The sequence below is a fragment of the Equus caballus genome, chromosome 10 (genome assembly GCF_041296265.1).
Source record: "Equus caballus isolate H_3958 breed thoroughbred chromosome 10, TB-T2T, whole genome shotgun sequence".
NCBI lineage: Eukaryota > Metazoa > Chordata > Mammalia > Perissodactyla > Equidae > Equus > Equus caballus.
The window spans coordinates 74,155,893-74,179,407 of record NC_091693.1 but is presented as its reverse complement, the minus strand read 5'-3'; the positions used below and the strand labels follow the sequence as shown (position 1 = coordinate 74,179,407).

The 23,515-nt window shown below is 35.5% G+C and overlaps 2 protein-coding genes across 17 annotated transcripts in view; one reads left to right on the top strand and one right to left on the bottom strand.

The window, feature by feature from the left end:
- CEP85L (centrosomal protein 85 like) overlaps window positions 1–23,515 on the top strand; it is a 201,164-nt gene that overhangs the window by 98,618 nt on the left and 79,031 nt on the right. For all 14 annotated transcript variants that reach the window (XM_001502878.7, XM_005596902.4, XM_023650979.2 and 11 more), the window contains one exon: window positions 628–1,415. In XM_001502878.7, coding sequence (XP_001502928.3) covers window positions 628–1,415 — 788 coding nt within the window. The remainder of the gene's footprint in view (window positions 1–627; window positions 1,416–23,515) is intronic.
- PLN (phospholamban) lies at window positions 4,648–16,191 on the bottom strand. Of its 3 annotated transcripts, none has more exons than XR_011422625.1 (3): window positions 16,052–16,191; window positions 7,156–7,682; window positions 4,648–5,705 (listed from the first exon to the last, which is right to left on the bottom strand). XR_011422625.1 is itself a non-coding variant. In XM_070225466.1 (2 exons), the coding sequence occupies exon 2, from the start codon at window positions 7,585–7,587 to the stop codon at window positions 7,429–7,431; it is 159 nt and encodes a 52-aa protein (XP_070081567.1). In that variant the 5' UTR covers window positions 7,588–7,682; window positions 16,052–16,191; the 3' UTR covers window positions 6,119–7,428. The 3 variants fall into 3 exon arrangements, 1 of the variants encoding a protein (XP_070081567.1); XR_011422626.1 differs by having other exon boundaries at window positions 7,302–7,682; XM_070225466.1 differs by lacking the exon at window positions 4,648–5,705 and having other exon boundaries at window positions 6,119–7,682.

The window sequence follows — 23,515 nt, the reverse complement described above, 5'->3', positions numbered from 1 at the left end:
AGAGAAAGATAGGAATCAAAATAGACTCCAGGAGTTCTAGCTTGGGGAATACATCATTGGTGATGCCATTAAGGAGACCAGGAATGTGGGAACTACTCTGTATCCACAAATATATTGCTAGAATCCTGTCTGATTGTTTTCCATTATTACAGGAGCTCCTTTACCCATATTTCTGATTTGAGTTAGAGTTTGGGGAGATGCTAAAATGTTCAGATTTGGCATAGATTTCCACAATTTAGGAAAGACACTGAAAAATACCAGTTTCTGATAAAGTTGTGTTTCAGGCTTCAGTGCTAAATTATGAGTAAGACCTTTCAGTAGGGAGATGGATTTTTCTTTTAAAGGCACAATACTTACATTGAATATAAACCTGTTTCCAGTCATTTTTCATTTGTAAGTAGGTGGTAAATGGACATGTACTTTATGTATCCATTTTTAGAAAATAATGTTTGAAAGTATGTTTGATTTGTTTCAGATAAAGGAATACTTATAATAATAATAAGTCCGTTATTTTGAAAAACTTGTCCTGGCAACCCATATTCAGATTTTTGTTTTGGCTTTTTTGTGTTTTGCCTCATTTTTTCCCCTATTAATTTCAACTAATTTAGCACTCTTTTTTCTTTCCAGATCATTCAACTTCAAGTGGCACATTATCTTTTAAGCCTAGTCGATCGTTGGTTACTCTTCCTACTGCCCATGTCATGCCGTCTAACTCCAGTGCTTCGGTTTCCAAACATAGAGAATCATTGACATCAGATGGCTCAAAATGGAGTACAAGCCTCATGCAAACCTTGGGGAACCACAGTAGAGGAGAGCAGGACTCTTCACTAGACATGAAGGACTTCCGGCCCCTCCGGAAATGGTCATCTTTATCCAAACTCACTGCCCCGGATAACTACAGCCAGAGTGGTGGTGTAAACACTGAAGAGTCAAGGAGTGGTTTGGAAAAGACAGGGAGAGGCAAGGCTTTAACATCACAACTAAGGACAATTGGGCCTAGCTGCTTACATGATAGTATGGAGATGCTTAAGCTAGAGGACAAGGAAATAAGTAAAAAACGATCTTCAACTCTGGACTGCAAATATAAATTTGAGAGCTGTAACAAAGAGGACTTTAGAGCTGCTTCCTCCACTCTTCGGAGACAGACCTTAGACATGACTTATAGTGCCTTACCTGAAAGCAAGCCTATTATGACAAGCTCAGAGACTTTTGAACCTCCAAAATACTTAATGCTTGGTCAGCAGGCAGTAGGGGGAGTTCCCATTCAGCCTTCTGTGAGGACACAGATGTGGCTTACAGAGCAGTTGAGGACGAATCCTTTGGAAGGTAGAACTACAGAGGACTCTTATAGCTTAGCTCCTTGGCAACAGCAGCATATCGAAGAGTTTCGACCAGAAAGTGAATCACCAATGCAGGTAAGGCTCAAAATCTCGTGTTTGCTTCCCTCCAGTGGATGTTGTGAGTATGACAACACACTTGCAGTGCACATGACAGTGTGTCCACAGTCACAGATTGTTTTGCTTTTCCTTTCTCTTGCAAATTAGTAAGCATAAATATTGTAAACTTGGAAAGTGTTGCATCAATAAACAAAACTTAAAAAGCGTTTGAGACTGATTAGAATGAAAAGCTTAAAATCTTGTATCTAACTTGGTATTTACTTTCCTTCTCATTTGTTAAATGGGCATAAAAATAAACAAGGGAAAACATTTTCTCTAAGGAAACTTAAAGCAGAAACAAAGGAGCTGGCGTGGTGCAACAGCAAGAGCATGGCCTGGGAGGGTGGGGCCTTGGATTTTGTTTCTGGTTCTATCAGATTCAGAAGCTGGATGCTTCTCTACCTATTACTTAGTATTTAAGATCTCTGGGCCTCAGTTTCTTCATCTATAAAATGAAAAGGCAGAGCGAAAGAGGCATCTATGAAGTTTTGGTCATAGTTGATACATATTTAGGTTTATAAAACAGGTGTGCTTAGTTTTTAAAAAGTTAAATCAGGTGTCAAGCTTTACTTATCAGTTTAAGGAAAGCACTTTATGATTATGAGTAAACATTTTACATTACTATTCATTACTACTACTAATAAAAATAAGAAAAATTAAAGAAATATATTCTATGAAAGGATAAGGAGATCGCTTACCTAGGACCCTCACAAATCTGAGGACAGCCCCAAAACACACACACAGCCCAATATGCTACATTCACAGGAGAGCCCTCAACACATCCATGTGCCTTCTTTACTCTTGTTATGGATATAGTTCTTAATCTTGGTTATGTATATTTAAGCCACGTAACCAAACAGAAGCCTCATTACTAGTCTGAATTATAAATCAGAAAAGAGCAAATTAACCAGATTTATTTGTGATTTATTGATTCAAGTCTTTAAAAGATAGGAAACCTGATTTTTCAAATACTATCATATTTTAGTTCTCAAATGCTTATGGTTATAGGAGAACAGGGATCAGGCAGTTGTTTCTCCAGCTGGTGTCTTTACTCAGAGTTAGAGTTGTCCAGAGGGGCCAAGTATTCTACGCCAACCTGAAGTAGGTGTGATAGAAAGATACGTAACTGAGGAAATTGGGTGAGTTTAAAGGAGCAAGTACTGGTTCACTCCTGCTTTCATTTTCCCTGGAGGAACCCCTGCTGTAAACAAAGTTTTCCCAGCTTGAGGCGGTGCGGAGAGGGTAGGGAGCTTGGAGATGCGCCGTGCAGCACAACTTCTCTTTAAGTCGTCTTCCCAGTGCCTGGTAGAGGAAGAAGGCTACAAGGGACAAAGTTTGCATGTACCCTGGAAAGCTCTACTTTTCCATTAACCTTATTTGGGATGGTCTCTTTATAGTTCTTTTAAGTTTTCGAGTAGAAAGATGAAACCCGATAAAGAAAACTTAGACACTTCAACTACAATATGTAAATGACCGCTTCCCTTCTGATTCTCTTCTTGGACTACTACAGAAAAAAATTCTTAAATACATTCTCCTTGGCACCTCCAAGTACTATCTTTATTTTTAAAGCTCTCATCTTAGTTGTTTTTTTAAAGCTTTTTTAAACATTGACTTCCTTTTAGTCTAATTTTTGCATAAAAGGAAGAGCTTTAATAAGGACCAGCCCATCTGATAAATTGCTAAACTCTTGCCATGAAAAAAATGACTCTTTACAGGTAGGAAAAGCAATTGGCTGAGAGTCACGGTCTAACACCACCCTAGATTTATACAACTTTGTAGCTCTCAGAGTGTTTGATCTCAGTCGAGCCTCACAGCGTCCTTACCCCACTTTTCTCCCTGAAGAGGTTAATATTGTAACATGGAAGTTTCGCCCTTCTTACGACTCGGTCCGGAATAATGATTGAGCCAGCCTCACAGTCTCATGTGCATGGTGTTCTTGATTCCCGTGGTTTCCTAAGTCAGCTGAGCGCAGAGAGAACTCGAGGCCTTTTCCTTTGTGAGTGGAGAAGCCATCTGTGCCCTCAGTTGGTTAGGATACAGGCCTCCATGTGCAGTGTCCACCACTGTCCTTGGTTCTTTCCTCTGTATTCCCTCACCCCTCTCTGCCCACCCTCCCCTCATACTGTCTGACCCCACAAGGACTATGACAGAAGGTAAAAACCAACAGCACAGTCACGTCATCTCTTTGGAAAGAATGGATCCCTTTCCAGATCCCTCTTAGATTTCTTTTTTGGGAGCAGGGGGAGCGGTGGGGAGGGCCTCGAGGGTGTGTGCTTCTACACACAGCAGTGCCCACTGGGTTCCTAGAGCTCACAGGGTCTCCCAGATGGTAGTGAGGACGTGGTCTCTTTACCGACAAAGTGGTGGTTCCTCTTTTCTCGTATATTCCCTAGGATGTTTCTAAGTTCTGGGTTGCACTCATTAAAGAGGAAGATAAAATTGTGTGCCTTTTTAAATCATGGAAGGGCCTGATCAGTCAAGATATTCGCACCTAATGATTTCGACATATTTTACTGGAGAATTTCTCTTATATAAATCAAAAATATAAATAAAAAATTTGATAAAATGACTTAAAGTTAAATGACTTGGTCTTTGTCTAAAATAAGAATGAAAAAATTTTAACATTAGAGCATTTTACGTGTTCGTTTACATCCTCTGGAAAGAAAGTTTTCTTATTTTTAGTCTTATTTTTGCACCTCATTTTGTCTTTAATTTCTTTGTTTAAAATAATACAACTGTGCAGTGAAAGATGTGGGCATTGTTAACACTCTCCATAGAAAGGATATGACATTATGGCACATTCACTAGGTAGCTAAAAAGCATATAATTTATTTTTGTATACGTGCTTTAATAAGCAAAATTAGTAATATGTTTGACTTCTTTTCATCTGTCAACTTTTCTATATAGTATTGGCAGATAATTTTTAGACATTTAAAGTGTGCTGTTATTTAGCAGAAGATTGAAACCTTTTTGAAATTTTATCGATTTCCTGTGTTGCCAGAGACTCAAAAATAATCAAAGGATAAGTAATTTTTAACTAGTGGGAAGTTCATTATTTTATGTAGGTCTGCCCTCTTGTGTCTGTATAGGAAATCTTGATCTTATTTTGTTTGGGGTAAGTCATCAAAAGCAACCTACAAAATCAACCTACAAAACTACTTATAATTACACTTTTTATGGTCATATCAATCATGAGTCTATTATAGAGTGATTTCACTGAGTTCAAGAAAGTTCATTTTACTAGAGGTGATTTGCATTCAGTAAACATTTTGAACCAACTAAAATATAAAAGACAACATTAAACGTTTAAAAATTAGTTTGTTTTTAGTACCCTATAAATTAAGATGGGAATTTATTCTGCAGTTGAAAGTATTTGAGCATTTGGTAAAATTTTTTAAATACATTGTTTTATTACATCTTGCTCTTTACACAACATGATAAACAGAATAAATAAATTCCATTTAAAGAATAGGTTTTTGTTTTACATTATAATCTGTTACAGTGTTCTGTAATCCTCAAGTATAAGCTTTTAATTTCTATTAAAGGCAGAATTAAAAACAAAAAAATTCTTTATTCTGTTTTACTTAGGAAAAACCCCATACTTCACAGTTTATAGTTTAAGTTGATGTTGTAATGAACAATGTAATAAAAGGAATAGAACTTATCATTTTAAGTTTTCCACTTATTTTTAAGATCAGTGCAGCTAATTATAGAACTTGGTTACTTTTTGCATGGATAATTACTGACACCAGTGAGGTGAATGTATCGCTTGTTATTTATAAGCTTTCTAGTTGATATTAGGGATCTCCAACCCGTGGATGAGTCTTCCTTCAAGACATCCCCTGACAGTGCGAGACCCCTTGTTCCTCTATTCTTCAGATATCAGTGAACTAACACTGTCTCCCTCCTCATCTCCATCACCTTTCAGGATTCAGAAAAATTTAACAGCAATGTCTCCTTCACTTTTCCATTAGCAGCATTTGTGTTACAAACCAAGGTCTATATTGACTTCTCAAATTCTTTTAGTAGCCATATTTTAGCAAATCATGTGTTAAATTACACATTCTCTACTCCTTTAAGAATTGCTGGGGCCGGCCCCGTGGCCGAGTGGTTAAGTTGGTGCAGTCTGCTGCAGGCGGCCCAGTGTTTCGTTGGTTCGAATCCTGGGCGCGGACATGGCACTGCTCATCAAACCACGCGGAGGCAGGGTCCCACGTGCCGCAACTAGAAGGACCCACAACGAAGAATATACAACTATGTACTGGGGGGCTTTGAGGAGAAAAAGGAAAAAAATAAAATCTTTAAAAAAAAGAATTGCTATATTAGTAATATGTTGTGAACTGAAGTTAAAATTACTGGATTATGCAGTACAGATATAAACCATTTTAGAATTAATTTTAAACTGGGTCATTTTAAATTACCAAATATTCTTGAGTGTATTTTCCAACACCAGTTTTTACTTCTATTGTTTTCTGAGTTGTTGGAAGATATTTTTAAATGAAGTTGAAAATGTATTCAGCAGGAACATTATTATAGGTTAGCATTGCTGGGTCTATAGTGGAGTGGCCTACCAAGTAGCTGTTTACCATCTGGTTGATAAATTAAGGAAAATAGTTTTATTGTAGCATTAACCATAGTGGGACAAAAAGTTCATTTCAAAGTGTAATCAAAGAATTAATTAATTTTGGAGAGAGAATTAAAATTTTATTTTTTAATGCTTGAAATAATATATTTTTTATTCTTTATTCTTTTCCTTGCCTACATTGAATATGAGATTAGAAGACAACCTATAAAATCATTCTAAAATCTTAAGATTTCGTGATTCCAAAGATATGGTATGGCGAGATACGTACTCTAACTCAGATAATCAACTACTGCACTTTAAATTAACGTTAGACTCTATTCTACCTGTGTATTAGTAATTATGGCTAATCACACTGTCAGATGTTAAATTAACCAACACTTCTTATCTATAGGTCATAGTGTACTAGCGAGAACAGATTTATGGTTTACCTACATGTGCTAGAATTCTGTAATTCTTTGAAAATATTAGTTCAGAGAAATTTAATTTATGTAAGAGTATAGCCTTACTTTTTTCTACTTGATTATCATAAACGTTAAAAAATGGTAGTGTCGGGGCCGGCCCGGTGGTGCAGCGGTTAAGTTCGCACGTTCTGATTTGGCGGCCTGGGGTTCGCCGGTTCAGATCCCAGGTGCGGACATGGCACTGCTTGGCAAGCCATGCTGTGGTAGGCGTCCCACATATAAAGTAGAGGAAGATGGGCATGGATGTTAGCTCAAGGCCAGTCTTCCTCAGTGAAAAGAGGAGGATTGGCAGCAGATGTTAGCTCAGGGCTAATCTTCCTCAAAAAAAAAAAAGTGTCATATATATAGAAAAAATACAATTTCTATTTTAGAATGTAGGTTCTGATAGAGTTACTACAAAGACTTTTCTATGATAGTAATAAAGATAACAGATGTGAGCAGTCAGTGGACTATTTCAAATGATGACACTTCATTTGAATGATTATTTTGGTACTTGGTGAAGACCTGAAAAATACTTAATAAACATCAAAGAGGCTTTTACAGTACAATATAAATTATATTTAGCCCAAAGGGTGAAGCTAATGCTTTCTATATGAAGTGAACTTGTTAGCAGTGCAGTTTCAAAACTAAACCTCTAGTTCATCCTCAGAAAAGATTTGGGATAGAAACTTACAAGCTCTGTTGAGGAAATCAACAGTTACATTATGCATACTTAGAGTCATTTTAAAGTTAACTTTTGAAAATAAGGCCCTTTTCATGTTTACAAGATCTGGCAGATGAATACATTTGCTAAGAATTTGTTTTGTTCTGAATCTTGACCTTTTCACAAAGAAATTCTTCTACTTAGGAAGTGGTCTGTTATATGGTATTGTTTTCCCCTCTTCGTGGGATGACAGATTTGAAGCTGATGGTGATAAGTTGCAGCACTGGACATTGCAGCCGAACATCAGAGAAGCATCACGATTATGCAGATCAGCAAGAGACAGATTAAGATGAGACAGAAATTGATAAATAGGTTCTGGAGATTTTGACGTGCTTGTTGAGGCATTTCAATGGTTGAAGCTCTTCTTATAGCAGAGCGAGTGAGGTATTGGACTTTCTCCATGATGCCAGGAAGGCAGGAAGTCTAAGTCTTAAATGGCAAAGGAAAGATAAAAAGCTGACAGCCAAATGTGCGATCACTGTCTTCTTTTAGGTAGCCTGGAATTTAAAATAGTAAAGGGATTAGGATCATATGTGTAACCTATTTTCTGAACACGTAAAACACAAGCTTGTATTAATTTATCTTCCTCAACATTATTGTATTTATGACAGCAAACGTCTCTCTAGCCTGTGTGTGTACACGCGCACACACGTTTCTCTGTCTCTCTGAGTGTCTGTCTTTTTTGGTGATGGTCACAATGATGTCTCATTTGTCTTGTATTTGGAGTGTAGTAACTTCAGTCTTTGCCTCCTCCTCTTAAAATGACTAGAAGTATAATTTGGTTTAGGGTGCACCTTGTTTTGGGCTGTTTCCTTGGGCAAAAATTCTTACATATAGTTTCATTAAGACTGTTTCTCTGTGAGTGTAACTGTGGTGAATGTTAGTGTATTAATAGCTCCAGAGCAAATCTCATAAAAAGAAACACATGCGATAATTTTTTCTCTGGATATTAACTTTAGTCGAAAATAAAATAGTTAAAGGGAAGTGTTTTAGCAGAACAATGGATTCAGATCATTCCTTTTTATGATTTTATAGCTTTGTAGAATATGCTGTTTTAAGTAATGTTTTAACAAGACAATATTAAGTACCGAAGACTGTCGGGCTCAGAGGCATAGTAATAGAATGATCATTATCTCGCTGTTTACCACGGACAGTTCCTGTTCACAAATGTCCTGTACTTAAGAGCAGTGGTTTCCATTTGCTTTCTTTCTGAGCTCCCACAGGCTATTCTACCTAAGTAATTAATTAGTTACTCCCTAATTAATTATTGTGCTAATTAATAAAACAAAATAATACTTGAAACAACACATTATTCTAGAAAAACTAGGTATAGATTAAAAATTAACTGTTGAGATAGCTGTAATAGCTGTTGAGACAGTTGTAATAGCTGTTAACTTTTGGGAATATTTTGTTGTCAATCAGGATACATCTACATACATTTTGAAATAAGAAAAATGAGAAATGGAATTTAAAAAATAACTGCCATTGTCCAGAGATAATGGCTGTTAACATTTGTTGATATATCATTGTTAATCAGAATATTACTACATTACTCCAGTGGCCAGATTTCATTTTCTCCCTCGTGTCTATACATTGCCTGAAAATCCATGTCAACCTGACAGCTCCATTTCTGAGAGCAACTAGTGCTGAAGAGAGCAGGGGGGAGAACTGAAAAAATGGGAAAGAGGAAGATACTATATACCAGGCATGAGCAGTTAGAACTTTTCATTTATTGTTACAAAGAAACTGTGTGATATATGGTGGTTAGATTCTGTACTGTCAGTACTTCAACTTGGCTCTGTTATGTTTTGAATTAAATGCTAGACTGGTCTTTCATTTGGCTGGAGACTCTGGCCTCCTCCATAGTGTTTGTCTGTAGTGAGGAGATCCAAACAGCCAGCTTACATCACACTTCACTGTCTTAAAGAATTGGTAACAACCTGTGTTTCTCCAGTGTATATTCTTTAGCATAGATGTATCTCTAGCATATATTCTTCATTGTCCAACACAAGTGGCTGTTACTTAATTTATCTATAACACGCCCTCCTTAGAAAATGGCAGCTTAAACTTGGTGAGTATTTAATTACTTTTGTTTCAGTTCCTCCAGTAAAATGCTATAGAAATACAGGGGTTGTCTTTGTTAAGAAAATGCATTCTTTAAGTTGTTTCTGCTTATACTTGCTTATCGTAGATACAGTGAATTTGTACTATTGGGTAATTGTGGGGAAGATTTCCTTTATTACTTTATATATCCCACTAGTTGCTTTATATAAGGATATGTAACAGTTAAGAAAGGAATAAGAATTAGTGTTGGTAATTCCTCTTTGAACTTACGTTTTTGTGAAGTTTTAGGACTTTATATGGTCTAAAAGGTCTGAATTTAAAAATGATTTTGAGATAAAACATGGAGAAGGAGGAAGCTGGCCAGTTGTTCATCATGAAGCATATACAAGAGTCATTCCCTACCCTGATACTGATGAGTGGTACTTCAGTCACATGAAACATGTCACCTTTCCATAAATACTTAATTCCCTTTTATGATTCTGTCTTTTGCACATGTTGTTCTGGCTCTGCCTAGGATGTCTCCCTTCCACCCCCCTCTACTGTTGATTCTTTGCCAGGCAAACTTCAGTTGATCGTTAAGGCCCAGTTTGAGTAACGCTTCCTAATGAAACCTTCCACAACTAACACAATGAGTAACATCGAGGCAGAATTGGTTATCACCTCCGCTGGTTTTCAGTAGATCTTTAGTATTACCTATATCAGGATAGCTTTGCTATAATTTTGATTTATGTGTCTTTGCCCCCAAGTCGACTTCTAGTTCGTGAGTATGGGGAACCACATGTTTATTTTATATTCTAGTACTTAGTACACAATTTGTACCATTTGAATAAATTGGTAAGTTGAATAAGGGATTTCTATGATTTACTTTAATATTTTTAATAAAATTATTAATGATTAAAGATAGTGCCTTAACAGATTAACCAGTTAGAATAACAGAATTTGATATTGAACACATAATCTCCAATATTCTTCTCAAGTGTCTTCTTATTATGGATGAGGATAATGAGGTTCAGAGGATTTACCTTAGAGGATTACAGCTTAAATTGTTGTTAATGATTAACAACATTAACCTGAACTAGGCTTTGTACAAATGAGTATTTGGTATTTGTGAAATGCGAAGATATATACCCAAAAGAGAGGAGCTCTCTCCTGATGGAAGCGTAATGAGTGTACTTTAAAGATGATCTCATACTACTTCAACAGCCAACTATTATTGAAAAAGGATAGTTTGTTCCTGGAAACAGGTTGAGTATAAAGGAGACAACCAAAGATAGTGTCTTGTTTCTTGTCAAACTTAGAAATACGTTATAATTATAAAGTGATTTTTAGTCTCTTTATAATCTTGTGCTAAAACCAAAACCAAGTCTGCTTTACATGCTGAAATGTTAGCTACATGCATTCAAGTTTTTGGGACCAATTTATTTTACAGTAGTACAATCTGAAATGTGTTGAGTCCTAATGCTGCTGAACTTCCAAAATCTGCATGACAATTAAGCCAGAATTCATCCATACAAGATGGGGCTTCCTCTCATATGTTGAGAATTGAAAAACTGTGTGTAGGAACAGCACAGTGCTATTTTTGGAGTTGTCTGTGACCTTCACTGCATCAGAATTTATGGCATGGTCGTCAGGTGTTTATCATTCTTTTCTTTGCACTCACAACCATCCGATGAGTTTAGAATGCCTGCAGTCTTTTCCCCGCCTTTCTTAGAGCCAAGTTGTAAATAAAGTAGTATTTGGTGGAGAGCATAGAAAAATTTCACTTTATTTTCATTTTATCTGATCTTTTTAGAGCATTCTTTTAGTATAATCAGAAATAGATTATGTTGGGATGTTCTGAACTTGAATCTGGCCGAAACAGCTATAAAGATGGAAATTAGCCCTGCTCTCCTTTTTTTAAAGGATGACAATATGCGTAAATTAGGTGTTTGGGACAGGAGGAGTAAGGACACTTGAAGAATTAACTCATCATCCAGGCTTAGAATCAGAATATTGAAAATATGAACGATTCTTTGATAGGAGTTTGGTTGTAGAAATGCCCGATCCCCCTCTCCTGAGTTACATTAAGAGGCAGAAATGTCTCCACGGGGTATTTTGTATGTCTGTGGGACCTATGACCAATCTCATTTTTGGAGGAATGGGAAGACTATTTACTATTCTTTGTAGGGATTATAAAGCCTTTGGTTGTCCAGTTTTCCTTTTTTGCTCAAAAGGGTGAAATTGGAAAGTAAATATAGTCAAGTTCAAGATAGTATTCTGTTTTTTGAAGTGGAAGGAGGAGAGAGACAGTGCAGGCAACTCTAATCCTTCAACAAATATCATGTGCCATGTTGAGCAAGGTTTGGGTGAAAGGCACGGTATCGGCTTCTGCAGGAGTCCTGTCGGCAGTGAGTCTGTTTCTTAACGTAATGTCAGATGCATTCTTGTGCAAAAGGAACTTCAGTAGACTTTTGAAAACTTTTGGAGATCTGCTTTATGATTTGCTAGTCAGTTGTTACCTTAATGATATATATAATGAGCAGTATTTTCTGCCTATATTTTAAACACGTTTAGTGCTTTGCAGAACTTTCTGAATTTCAGGTTTTTTTGGGTACTCCCTCTGCTGAAATCATGAATTCCTGAGATTCTTGATCTATAGCTGTGGAATTCAGAATTTTGCTTTCCTTTCATTTTTGTCTACTTATTTATTCTTTTAGTAAAACATGGGCATATTTTGCTAGTAAATTTAAATAATACACATCCAAGATTATAGGCTGACATAACTTTTAGAATTTTTGTTCCATTTAATTGGTTCAGAAGGTTGGAATTCTCTATAGATCTGAGTTTACAGGACTTGTCTGTATTAGGGTTATTTTGAGGTTTTATTTTTTCCTACTGTTTGCTATTCTTTGCACAGATAATCCAGAAGTGATTGTGTATGCACTCTTTTTGACTTGTTGAATTAAATCAGGACAATTCATCACTAGATTTATCATCAATCTGTTGGCATGCAAAAATTCACTTTGGTGGAATCATTTTCCTTTTGAAATTGCCTAATGCTTCAGTTGGAAGTTCTATTTGAAGTTATTCTGCGGCAGCAACACTCCAGCGCATTGTTGGTCTGCAATGGCTATTTGAAAGAATCTTCAAGCTGCTTCTGCTTGGTTATGAAAAGAGTTGTCTAAACATAAAAATCAATATTCTAAACCCCCAAATTGACCCATAATGAAATGTTTCCCTTGTTTTAAAGCTCTGCCTGGAGGAAAATTCATTAAACAACAGCATAGAGAGGTTTTTCTCTTTGAAATTGGCAGGTTGCTGTTGCTGTTTTGTCTGTAGGCTTATCTTCATTATCTGTTTATGTTAAAATTAACTTATTTGCAATTAAAATATTCCTTTAACTCTGTAGCAGTTGAGACTTCAGATTCTTCTTTTGGGAAACGAGCATGTGGGGAAGGAGTGTAGGGGAAGTTTTAAGGAAAAATGAGTGCCAATTAAATATACCCCCATGAATGTGAGTGAATTGGTCTTTTTTTTTGAAAGGCCTGAAGGTGGAGTTCGTTTTAAAAACACTAGAGGTCCTCAGTGAACTACAAGTATACTGGGGTGGCGCTGTTTGCAGCCAAGCCTCATTTTCATGTGTCTATTTGATGATATATGCTTCAGAGTTCTGGAGGGTAAGAACAATGATATACTATTTCTGGAAGTGGTCAAAGAGACTACAGATGATCTCATTGAGGTCACTGTAAGAAGAATTACTTTCTTGATTTCTTAACCGTTAGGTTTACTCCTTTGCTGGTATGATCAGCACTATGTTAATTCGCAATGTAGATGAAAGTTAGTGATTTTCATAGCACAAATAACAAAGCAAGTTTCCTGTTTTCAGGCACCTCAGAACAAATGGGGTTGAATATTTTAAACGGTAGAACGTGAGGAGGTCAGAAATGAAATTGAGGAAAGCTAAGGATTTAGTATGGAACTGGAATGAAGTATGAAAGTGGTTTTTGTGAAAAGTTTTGAGGAGAAATTAACCTGGATTTTTGGTATCAAGGCTAAATAGAGAAAAGGCATGAATATTTTAGCAATGAAACAAATTAAATAAAAGGAAACTTTAATTTGATTGATTGTGGCGTGTTACTGTTTCTAAAGTCTGTGCAGTTATTTTGAGTTTTGCCTTCCAGGATTTATTGCTTAGTAACTACAGGCATCTATAACTTTCTTATATCCCTGGCTTTGAAATGATCAGGAGAACATTATAAAGGCTATTAAGAACGTGATGCCTCATACGTAAAGTAACTTTAAATGAAATGGTGTGATTTTAAAAGAGTTCGCATCTTCTAACTTTGCCTTTTAGCATACCATTAAGAGTATTTGAGGACTTTCCATTTATTTTGCTTTGCCAATGTCATGATTTATTTTTAAGCCATGTTGATCAGTGGATGGGATGTGCATATGTGGAGTCATAAAACCTCAGCTCCTGCCAAGCCTCCACCATTTCCTAGCTCTGTGACCTTGGGCCATTCCCCTTTTCCCATATGTTTCCTCAGGTGTAAAATAGAGATGTGGTGTTAAACATATAGGAGTTAAAAGCATCAAATGAAATATTTGTATACACCGGTGCATTTAGAAAATTGTTTAAGAATAAAGGAGGAAGTTTTAATTAACCATCTTTATTTCTAGGATTGGTAATAAACATTAACTAATTTAAAGAGGTAATCTAGTCTTTACATTGAATTTTTACTTAAAATTTTAATATATTATGTAGTTTGGTACATTACATAATATATTACATGTTACATTTAATACATTAAAATCTTTCTCTTTTTGAACTATTTTGTTTATACAGATATTCTCCTATCTCCAATTAATTAGTGAGATTAAGAAACAATATGTATAAATATATAGCCAAATGTAATTTTTTTCTGGAATATTATTTTCCTTTATGTCCACTAAAATACTTTTAAATGATTTTGATATTTCAGTTTTAGGAAATGATTATGTCGTGCCTCCTCCTAGTAAAGCAAAGTACTCTAGCACTTTCATATGTTTTTAAAAGGTAATCAATTTTCATAATTAAAACATCTTTCACATTTCTTCCATTTTATTTCATCTGACACTTTTTTTTAACACTTAACTTTAAACCACGTCTTTATAAACAAAGACTACTTAAATTTCACCGTATGATAAAGATGAACTTGTTGGGACATAGTGTCTGACATTAGTGCATTATGTTTGAAATTCGAACAGCAGTCACTATAACTATGTAATTTCTATTAACCTAGACACGCTCTTTATCTAAGGATAACTTCGATAGTGGAATTTCTGCTCTTTCTAGAAATTATCAACTTTTTGGAGCAATTTGTGATGTGCTGAAATTTTGGTACTGTAAAAGAACTCATGAACATCCCATTTGAATTGTGAGAATGTAATTTGGTAGGTATTTTAGTAAAAATGCACAAATATCCATATAAAACACCCACACTGACTTTTGTGTAATATCAAAGGAAAAACATTTTATGAATATAAAGATATTGAGAGGCAGTTAGGGTGCCTCAGTGGTAGAGAAAAAATAGAAATGTTTTCACATCCCTTAAGGAAAGCTGCTTATGGAATTACAAAGTTCTTATCCATAAAAAGCAGCAGGGTTAACATTTGTCATAGGACCTTAGGGTTCTAGAGGTAAATTTTATTTTAACATATAGATATGAAGATAAAAATAATGAAATAAAATCAATGTGATATTCTTTATGCCCTGATTGAGATTTAAGAATAAAGACACATTTCATATATTAAAATTGAGGATTGTAATAACATCAAAGAGTAGAGTAGAATTCAAACAGAAGTTATAAAATTTGTTGTGGCATCTCCATTCCTGGGCATTTTTTTTTTCTTTTTTTCTTTTCCCCCTCTTCTAAATGCAAGAGAAGAAACTGAAGAACAGTGGAGGATAGTAACTTGATAAAAGTATATTCATGAATAGGCAGAGTAAACATTCATTTTGTCAAATTTACTCAAATCAGATATTTAGGAATGTGTATGCTGCCAAAATAATGTCTCTATTTTTAAAGTGCTGAATTACTGTTTTGTAACTTTAGAATTTTACATGTGTTTTTGACAAGCGTTTTAAAATTTCTGAACTTATTATTTATGATATAGTGTTCAATTTAATATAAGTAAATAATTTTATTAAAAGCTTGGTTTTTTATTTTTTACAAGTGTTTGGTGAAAGTTGACTGGACTTTATAAATAGAGAGGGGAAAAAAGTCTTCAAAAGCATTTTAAAAGTAGCTTGTGTTATATATTCTTAAACTCTTAATATTCACTGTAAGGAATCATAACAATAATATCCGAATAGTCATGCCAATAATGTACATGCTGTACAATCACACAACTGTTCATAGTATTGCAGATGTAAATAGCTCAGTCCTCATTTCTCAGCAGAGTAACAAATAACACAAATGCAGCTACTGTTTTTGCATGGAGCAATCAAATCACCACTACCACCAAATATGTAAAATAGTTGAGATATTTTAATTGGCAGAAATTCACTTTTGAAAAGCAAAATAAAAGTGAAATTTAAATTAAAATGACAAGCCAATAACAAGGACCAAAGATGAATGCAACTCTTTTTTCAAAGTTGTCTTATTCTTACTGTCACTGACCGGATAAGCATTTATTTAGAAATTAAGTTTTTTGTCATATCAGACACTTGTCTAACTTCGAGCTGAACTTTACAAAGTATGATTAACTCTTTTTAAAAAGTACAGTAATTTTGAATTGTAGAAAGTAAGAATTACCAAAATCAGTGAAATGTATTTCTTACCTTGGCTGTTGTGCTGATCACAATCTAGAGTACTGTCCGTTGTGTGAAGTCTTATCTGCGTTTAGCTGGGAAGTTTTCGGACTCTGTTACCAGATCTGTGGGAACAATTGAAGTAGGTGGAGGAGAAAAAGTGTTCTGGGGAGGTCTTGTGATGTCACACAGGAATTCTGAAGTTAGGATTGGTTAGCCCTGCTCTTATCACAACCAAACTTTTTAAAATGTCATTTATCTTAATTTAGGTATGGAAAGGTCATTAACACTTTGTGCTTCATTTTTTGTTTTTAATTTTAAAAAGTATATGCAAGATAAATGAAAAGAACTAAGTAAATTTGGGGTGGTAGAAAGCTCTTTTTAAAGATTCATGCATCTTCATGCTTAGAAGTACTTGTATAGTATACTGGCGGCAATAATGCTGAAGAAGCAAAGCTGTTAGAGGAATTTTAACAGAGTGAGAAGAATAATACTGGCTTAAGCCAAACAACTTTCCATGAGTTGTTATTACTGCTGTTACTTTAATATGCAGCTTCATAAAGTTAGCTTCTAGCAAGACAATAATTAAACATTTTCACAGAATCAAATTTTGTACCTTTTTCTATCTTGTTTTGTTTTCTCTCCTCATGTCTTTGTGTATATGGGGGAGGGAGTGTGTGAGATGACCAGGCTAATAGCTGATTTTGGATTTAAAAAATTTGCTTTATCTTACAAAGTAAGAACTAATAAATACTTAATTCACTTGTATTTTCTTTAATTAGGGCTTTGACAATCTGTTTATGAACAGCAATTCTCGTATTTAAACTGATACATGGCACTCTGAGAAAAGTTTCAATTTACAAATTTAAGTATTTAGGATTTTTTTTAACAGCTGCATTGAATTACCGTAAAATCTTACTAAAATTTTTATAAGCTGACACAGTATCAAGAGTAACTTGCTAGCAACAAAGAAATAATCAGATTTCTCATCAGTGGCATCCTAGTTAATGATACTTTATTGACAATAGGTGTGCGTGTTGGAAATTTATGTTTTGTAATATTTCTAAAAGGATTGTACCTCACTTAATGCAGCAACTGTTTTCCTGAAAATTACTATATAAATTAAATTTTAGTAAACGGAATGATATTTTTGAATTTCCTAGAACAGTTTATTTTATAGTAGAACTGGGAAGAGAATTCTTTTGAAAAGCCAGGCATCATTTTCCTGTTTTTTTCTAATTTTTTGTTAATATATTAGATTTACTTAAATCACCACACCTGCAAATTCTAATTCTTAAATCTCTTTTGTAATTCTGGAGGGAACTGTTGGTTAATTTTTTCATGTTTTTATACTTATCGCAGCGTGAACTCAGCCTGCTTCGCTTTCTCATGGGTAACTGAAATGTGCTGCAGCAGCTGCTTATGTGTCCTTAAATGGAGATGATTTTGGCTTCTTCCAAAGAAAGATAAAATCCTTCTCTAGAGCAAATCTCTTGTTATTTAATGAATCAGCTAAAACTAACAGAAAAATAATATTTCAGCAAACACCCTCTGTGAACATTGCTAAGGGAAAATTTACAACTTAAAAGTAAAACGCCAAGTTAAAGAAATTGCGTGAATAATGTTTGATATTTTGCTCAGTACTCTACAAACATTATTTCTTTCAATCCTTATGTAATAAGGATCTCTTATTATTATCATCAATTGCCGTTGATGGCTGCAGTACAAAACCTAGGTTTGAAATACGAGCCTAAAGTGGTTTATAGTAATTTGTGAAAGATGACACAGTTGCTAAAGGACAGACTGGGGGTTCAAATCCGCATCTGTTTAGTTACAATTGCTGATAGATTGGCGTGTTGTGGGAGAAAAAAAAATCATAATTTGGATATAGATTTCATAGGATAGCATACATCAACTAAGAAATTTTGAGATGGAGATAGATGAATTACTGAAAACTTACTATTTTTAGAGTCTGCTTTAAATTTGTCTGCCAGTTAGACATTGATTTGAAAATGAAGTTTAGCGATTAGATCATTGTAATGTGAGCACCTCTAGTTCTAAGAAAATAGAATTAGTAATTCTTAGTTGGATAAACTAAGAAACTGCCATAACCCCTCTGAAGAAAATATGCCCTAGATATCTCACATGTTGGCACATTTGCTTTAAAAGCATACATAGGCTCCACACACACACGCACCCTTAGAAGGATCTAACGAACTGTATCAGAGTTGGAAAGTAGAGACAACATTCAGCCTTTTCAGATTCATACAAGATTGGGAGCTTCTGTGTTTACACTTTTCCTTTTTGTTAGCTGCTGCTACTGCTTTTTATTATTATTAGTCCAAATGAGCTCTAGGAAGTGTTATGTTGTAGCTTTAGCCTGATTGTCCAAACTGAAAGTTGTTTAATAGGAGCACTGGTGAACTACAGTATCATCAGTAGAATGTTCCTCAAGAATTCCACCACGGGGCTGGAAGATGTCTTAAAGGGGCTTTGCCAGAATCTTCATTTGAAGTCAGACTATAGGTTGAATCTATTTTTGGTCACGTGACCCTACACAAACAACTTCTGAAAGCTGCCTCCGCTCTGGAATGGGTTTGTTGTGAGGGTTTAGTGGGATGAAGGATGTGCAGTGACCGTTAGAGATCCTGCAACACAGTGTCCATTTCGTGTTAGTATTTATTTTTTCTTTTCCTTTAGAAGGTGATTCTTAACCTGCAGTCCATGGGTAGCGTTCAGTAGTCTTTGAACTTGGGTAGGAAAAAAATTACATCTTTATTGTTACTAAACTCTGAATGAGATTTAGCATTTTTTCAGTTTTTTATTTTTATTTTTTTTATCTTTTTCCTTTTTCTCCCCAAAGTCCCCTGGTACATAGTTGTATATTCTTCGCTGTGGGTCTTTCTAGTTGTGGCATGTGGGACGCTGCCTCAGCGTGGTTTGATGAGCAGTGCCATGTCCGCACCCAGGATTCGAACCAACGAAACACTGGGCCGCCTGCAGCAGAGTGCGCGAACTTAACCACTCGGTCACGGGGCCAGCCCCCTCCCCAATGGTTTTGACTGTAGACCGAAGACTGAAGAAGTGTCAGCAGTGCATTTGACGGTCACGGTAGCAATCTCAGATCAGTTCATGTACTATTGTTGTTGCACGTGGCTTGAAATACTGGTTACAGTCATTAATACTTTGAAATTACCATAATTACACCTGCTTGTAAATATTATTTAATGCATTAATAAAGAAGCACAGATACTATATCACAAATTTGTAGTAATTATTTCAGTATAGTTCATTTCCTTTCTAATTCTATGCATCTTATTTATTTTGTTTGAAAAGTCTTATTTTAGAATAGTTCTAAATTTACAGGATTATTGCAAATATAGTACAGAGAGTTCCTGTATACCCCACACCTGGTCTCCCCTTTTGTTAACATCCTACATTAGTATGATGTGCCTATTTGTCACAACAATTGCACCACTGTTGGTACATTTTTTTAAACCCCATCCTTTGTTTATATTATTTTATATTTATATATAAATAGATACTTATATATTTGTATTATATCATATTGTATTATATAAAGTCCATCCTTTATTCAGATTTCCTCAGTTTTCCCTGGTTTCCTTTTTCTGTTCCAGGATCCTATCCAGGATCCCAGAATGTATTTAGTAGTCATGTCTCCTTTGGTCCCCTTGCTTGTGACAGTTTCTCAGACGTTCCTTCTTCTGATTACCCTGACCATTTTAAAGAGTGCTGGTCAGATGTTTTGTAGAGTGTTCCCCAGTTGGGTTCTATCTGATGTTTTCCTCATGGTTAAACTGGTTAATATGTTTTTGAGAGGAAGACCAGAGAGGTAAAGTGCCGTTTTCATCACATACCAAGGGGACGTACTGTCAACGTGCCTTATCACTGTTGTTGTTGACCTTGGTCACCTGGCTGAAGTGATGTTCATCACGTTTCTCCACTGTGAGTTACTCTTTTTCCCCCCTTCCTTACTTTACTCACCATAAAAAAGTCACTATGCACAGCCCACGCTTACTCTTCATTACCTTAAGAGTGGAGTGTCTCCAAAAATTATTTGGAATCCTGTGTATTTTATGCACAGAAAAATATTCTGAGAGCAGAGCTGTAGGTTTATGGCACTCTGCCAAAAAAGTCCACAGCACAAAAAAGTTAAGACTTCCTGTGGATGTTTAGTGGATGTTTCTGTAGTGGTATGGGGCAGGCCTTGATTGAAAGAGGAAGACTGGGTTCTCCAACTGAGGTTTCTAAAATCCACACCTCTTGTTTGCTTTTTTAGGCCCTGTCTTTCTAGCTTAGCCTCTTATCACCTTCCTTTGTATCCTGTGCTCTGGCAGTGTTCAGCTGCCAGTGGCCCTCTGAACAGGCTATTGTTCTATTTTAAGCCTGCCTTCTTTTTGTAGGAATGTCCTCCTTACCAACCTTTATTCCCAGCAAAGTACTGTTTCATTTTACATCTTCTGTTCAGCCCTCCTTGCCTTTTGTGAAACAATTCTGCATATACCTCTATTATTATGTTTGTATTGTGTTCATTAGAATATCTGTCTAGACTAGACTGCAGCTCCTTGAAAGCTGATCCAATAACGCATATTTATACCACTATTTATTCTGTATAGCACTATTATCTAGTAGAGAACCTGGCTCGTAGTAATTCTTAAATACTGATTGAATGAACAGTTGGATGAGGGAATAAAGTGGGGATTGGGGAAGACTGCAGGGTTGTAGTGAATGAGTGATCTTGCAGAATTAGGAACAATTAAAAAATCCTCAATTTAAAACTCATTGTGGGGGAGGAGGAGAAGGATATGAATGATTTGGAGATTTGGGATAAGAGTAGAATAACTGAGAAAGTAATTTTCTTTCCTGTCTTTTAAAATGTCATAAATATATTTGGAGGGTAAGAGTCAAGGAAGGTCATACTATCTATATAAGACCGCACTTCCTAAATTGAGCCTTAAAAAAATTTTTTTTTAAATTTCGTTTTCTTTCCTCATTGGAGTAATAATAATCCATGGTACTTTATATACTCTTAACATTGCACAGCCTGCTTTTATGTAGTTACTTAGTTTTTATTTTGTTTTAATTGTAGTTATTTTTTTAGATTTTTAGTAATAAGCACCTCTATGATTACCACCTAAAACAAAAGCCAGGGTGTTAGTAATAATTTATACCTAACCACATGGTCTTGCCATGTTCTTCTATACTCCCCACCCAAGCAAATGATTATTCTGAATCCTGGGTTCATTTATTTGCATTTTTTATAGTTTTGTGGCATTTTAATGTATTCCTTAAAAGTATTTCTTATTTCACTTAACTTTGTGTAAAGAAAATCATGATGTATGTTATCTTTTACACTGAATATTTAAACTCCAGTTTGTAGTGGTGTGTTGGAGGCAAAAGAAGTTTCAACATAGACCAGTTTCTGGAAACCTTCGACAAAAAGTTAAAGTGGTGATGAAATTAAAACGTTTTAATATTCAAATACACAATACAGTAAAATGCAAGCTTTGAATAAGTTTTTGTGATACACACAGTATTTTGAAGATAGTGTGCTTTTTCAGATTAGACCCCCCCCAACTCCCAGGAGGAAGACTCTACCTAACTCTTGAGGGTACTTTTCTATTAGAAGTTTGAAAATTACTGCCTTAAATGTTAAAGCTACCTAACGAAGGATTAATTGAAAAAACTCTGGAGCAAAAATGAGAATGAGAATAGTCTGAGACTGAAGGGATGGAGAAGTGCCTAAGGCGATAGAGAAGAGAGAATAGGAGTTATTTATCAATTGGGGGAAAAAAGACCAATACTACCGTGACCTACAAGTCTTAAGGCTTTCTGGGGGAGGGACATTCACTTTTAGAATTGAGTTGCCACGTATTTGAAGGCCCAGACATCTTATTTTTTCGTAAATGTCTGAGCTCTGGACAGACTCTCTTTTCCTTGTTAAGTATCCTAAGTAGCAATGGGGAAGAGTTTGACATCAGGAGAGGCCAGTTTAAAGTAAGGGCTCAGGTAGGTTGGCACAATATTTACAAAACTTATGAAATACACTCTGAGCGATAGAAATACTATAGCATGTTCTGTGGCTTCAAGGAACTTGTCTGTCAGTACACATGTAACATGCAAGTGAAACATTTATCATTTGGAAGTTAACCCACTGTGCAAGATAACACCAGGAGGACAAGGAAATTCAGGATTGAGAGTCAAATTAGCATATACAGTAGGAAGCAATATGATTTTTAAGAGAACTGCATATTTGATACAAAGGAAGCTGACAGAACCAAAGCCAAAGTGAGAAATGGAAACACACGTACCACAAAACAAATTTAACAACAAAACACAGCCCTCAGGTCTCCAGGTACTTGCTTCAGAACTCTGTAGACTATGGTGCTACTCCATTGTTAAGAAGATTCTAATTCAGTTCAGTGAGTTTGTAGTTTTCCCCACACATTAAATTCATTATCTTTGTGTTTGGCACCATAGCACCTGAGCCCCTTGCATGCCCAATCTTTAGGGTGGCACCATCATTTATTTGTCATCCAAAATGGAAATTTGAGGCTCATCCTTGTTTCTGTCTTCTACCAGACTCCTCATTCACTAAGAAATCAAGTGCAGATTACTAAATATAAATCTGCGTTCCCATAGCCTTATCAGCACTCCTCTGAACATTTTTAGAAGCCTATTAACTGGTCTTTCTGTCTTCTGTCTTGACCCTCTCCTATTCAGTCTTTACCCTGATATCCATGTTTCTTTCTCAAGTACAAATTTGACTGTCACTCACATAGTGAGAACTTTGCCTTGTGTCATCATCTCCCTCAAGGTTAAAAACCCACACTTTACAGCATTACATACAAAGGTCCTTCTTGATCTGGCATCGATTCCCACCATAACGGCTTTCACACCTCTGCCGTTGTATGTGCTATTTCTTCTATCTGGAAGCTATTTGTTAACTTTCTTGTTCCTCTGGAATGCCTTCATAGTTCAAAAATAGGTTGGGAGGAGCCTGTTTGTTCTTAATTTTTAATTGCATAAGTATCTCTTATAATTCAGGTAAGTCAGGTAAATCAGAAGTTGAAAGGGGACTTTATATATTTTATAGGTATATTTGTTTTCTTTACCATAAACTTCATGAATAGAAGTTGATTTATTTTTCTATACTCTTCACACTGCTTACCTCTTGGAAGTTAAAGTATATTTAGAATATTAGTTTGTTGTTACGACTAAGCTCTTAAAAGGATAAGTTGAAGGAAGGGGTAAGTGAAGATAAAGACCCTCTGAGGTTTTAGGCGAACTGATTTCTTTGTCCCTAATAATTGCTTCTGAAAATTTGAGATTTTACTTGCTTTTAATTTTTTTAACTTTTCACACTTTGACGTATGTGTGTAACATACTGATTTGTGGAGTGGCTGTGTGTTGGTCATGGCTTATTAATGAGGAGTTGAAGAATTTGAACTGTCGTTCTAGTCTTTTTCTCTT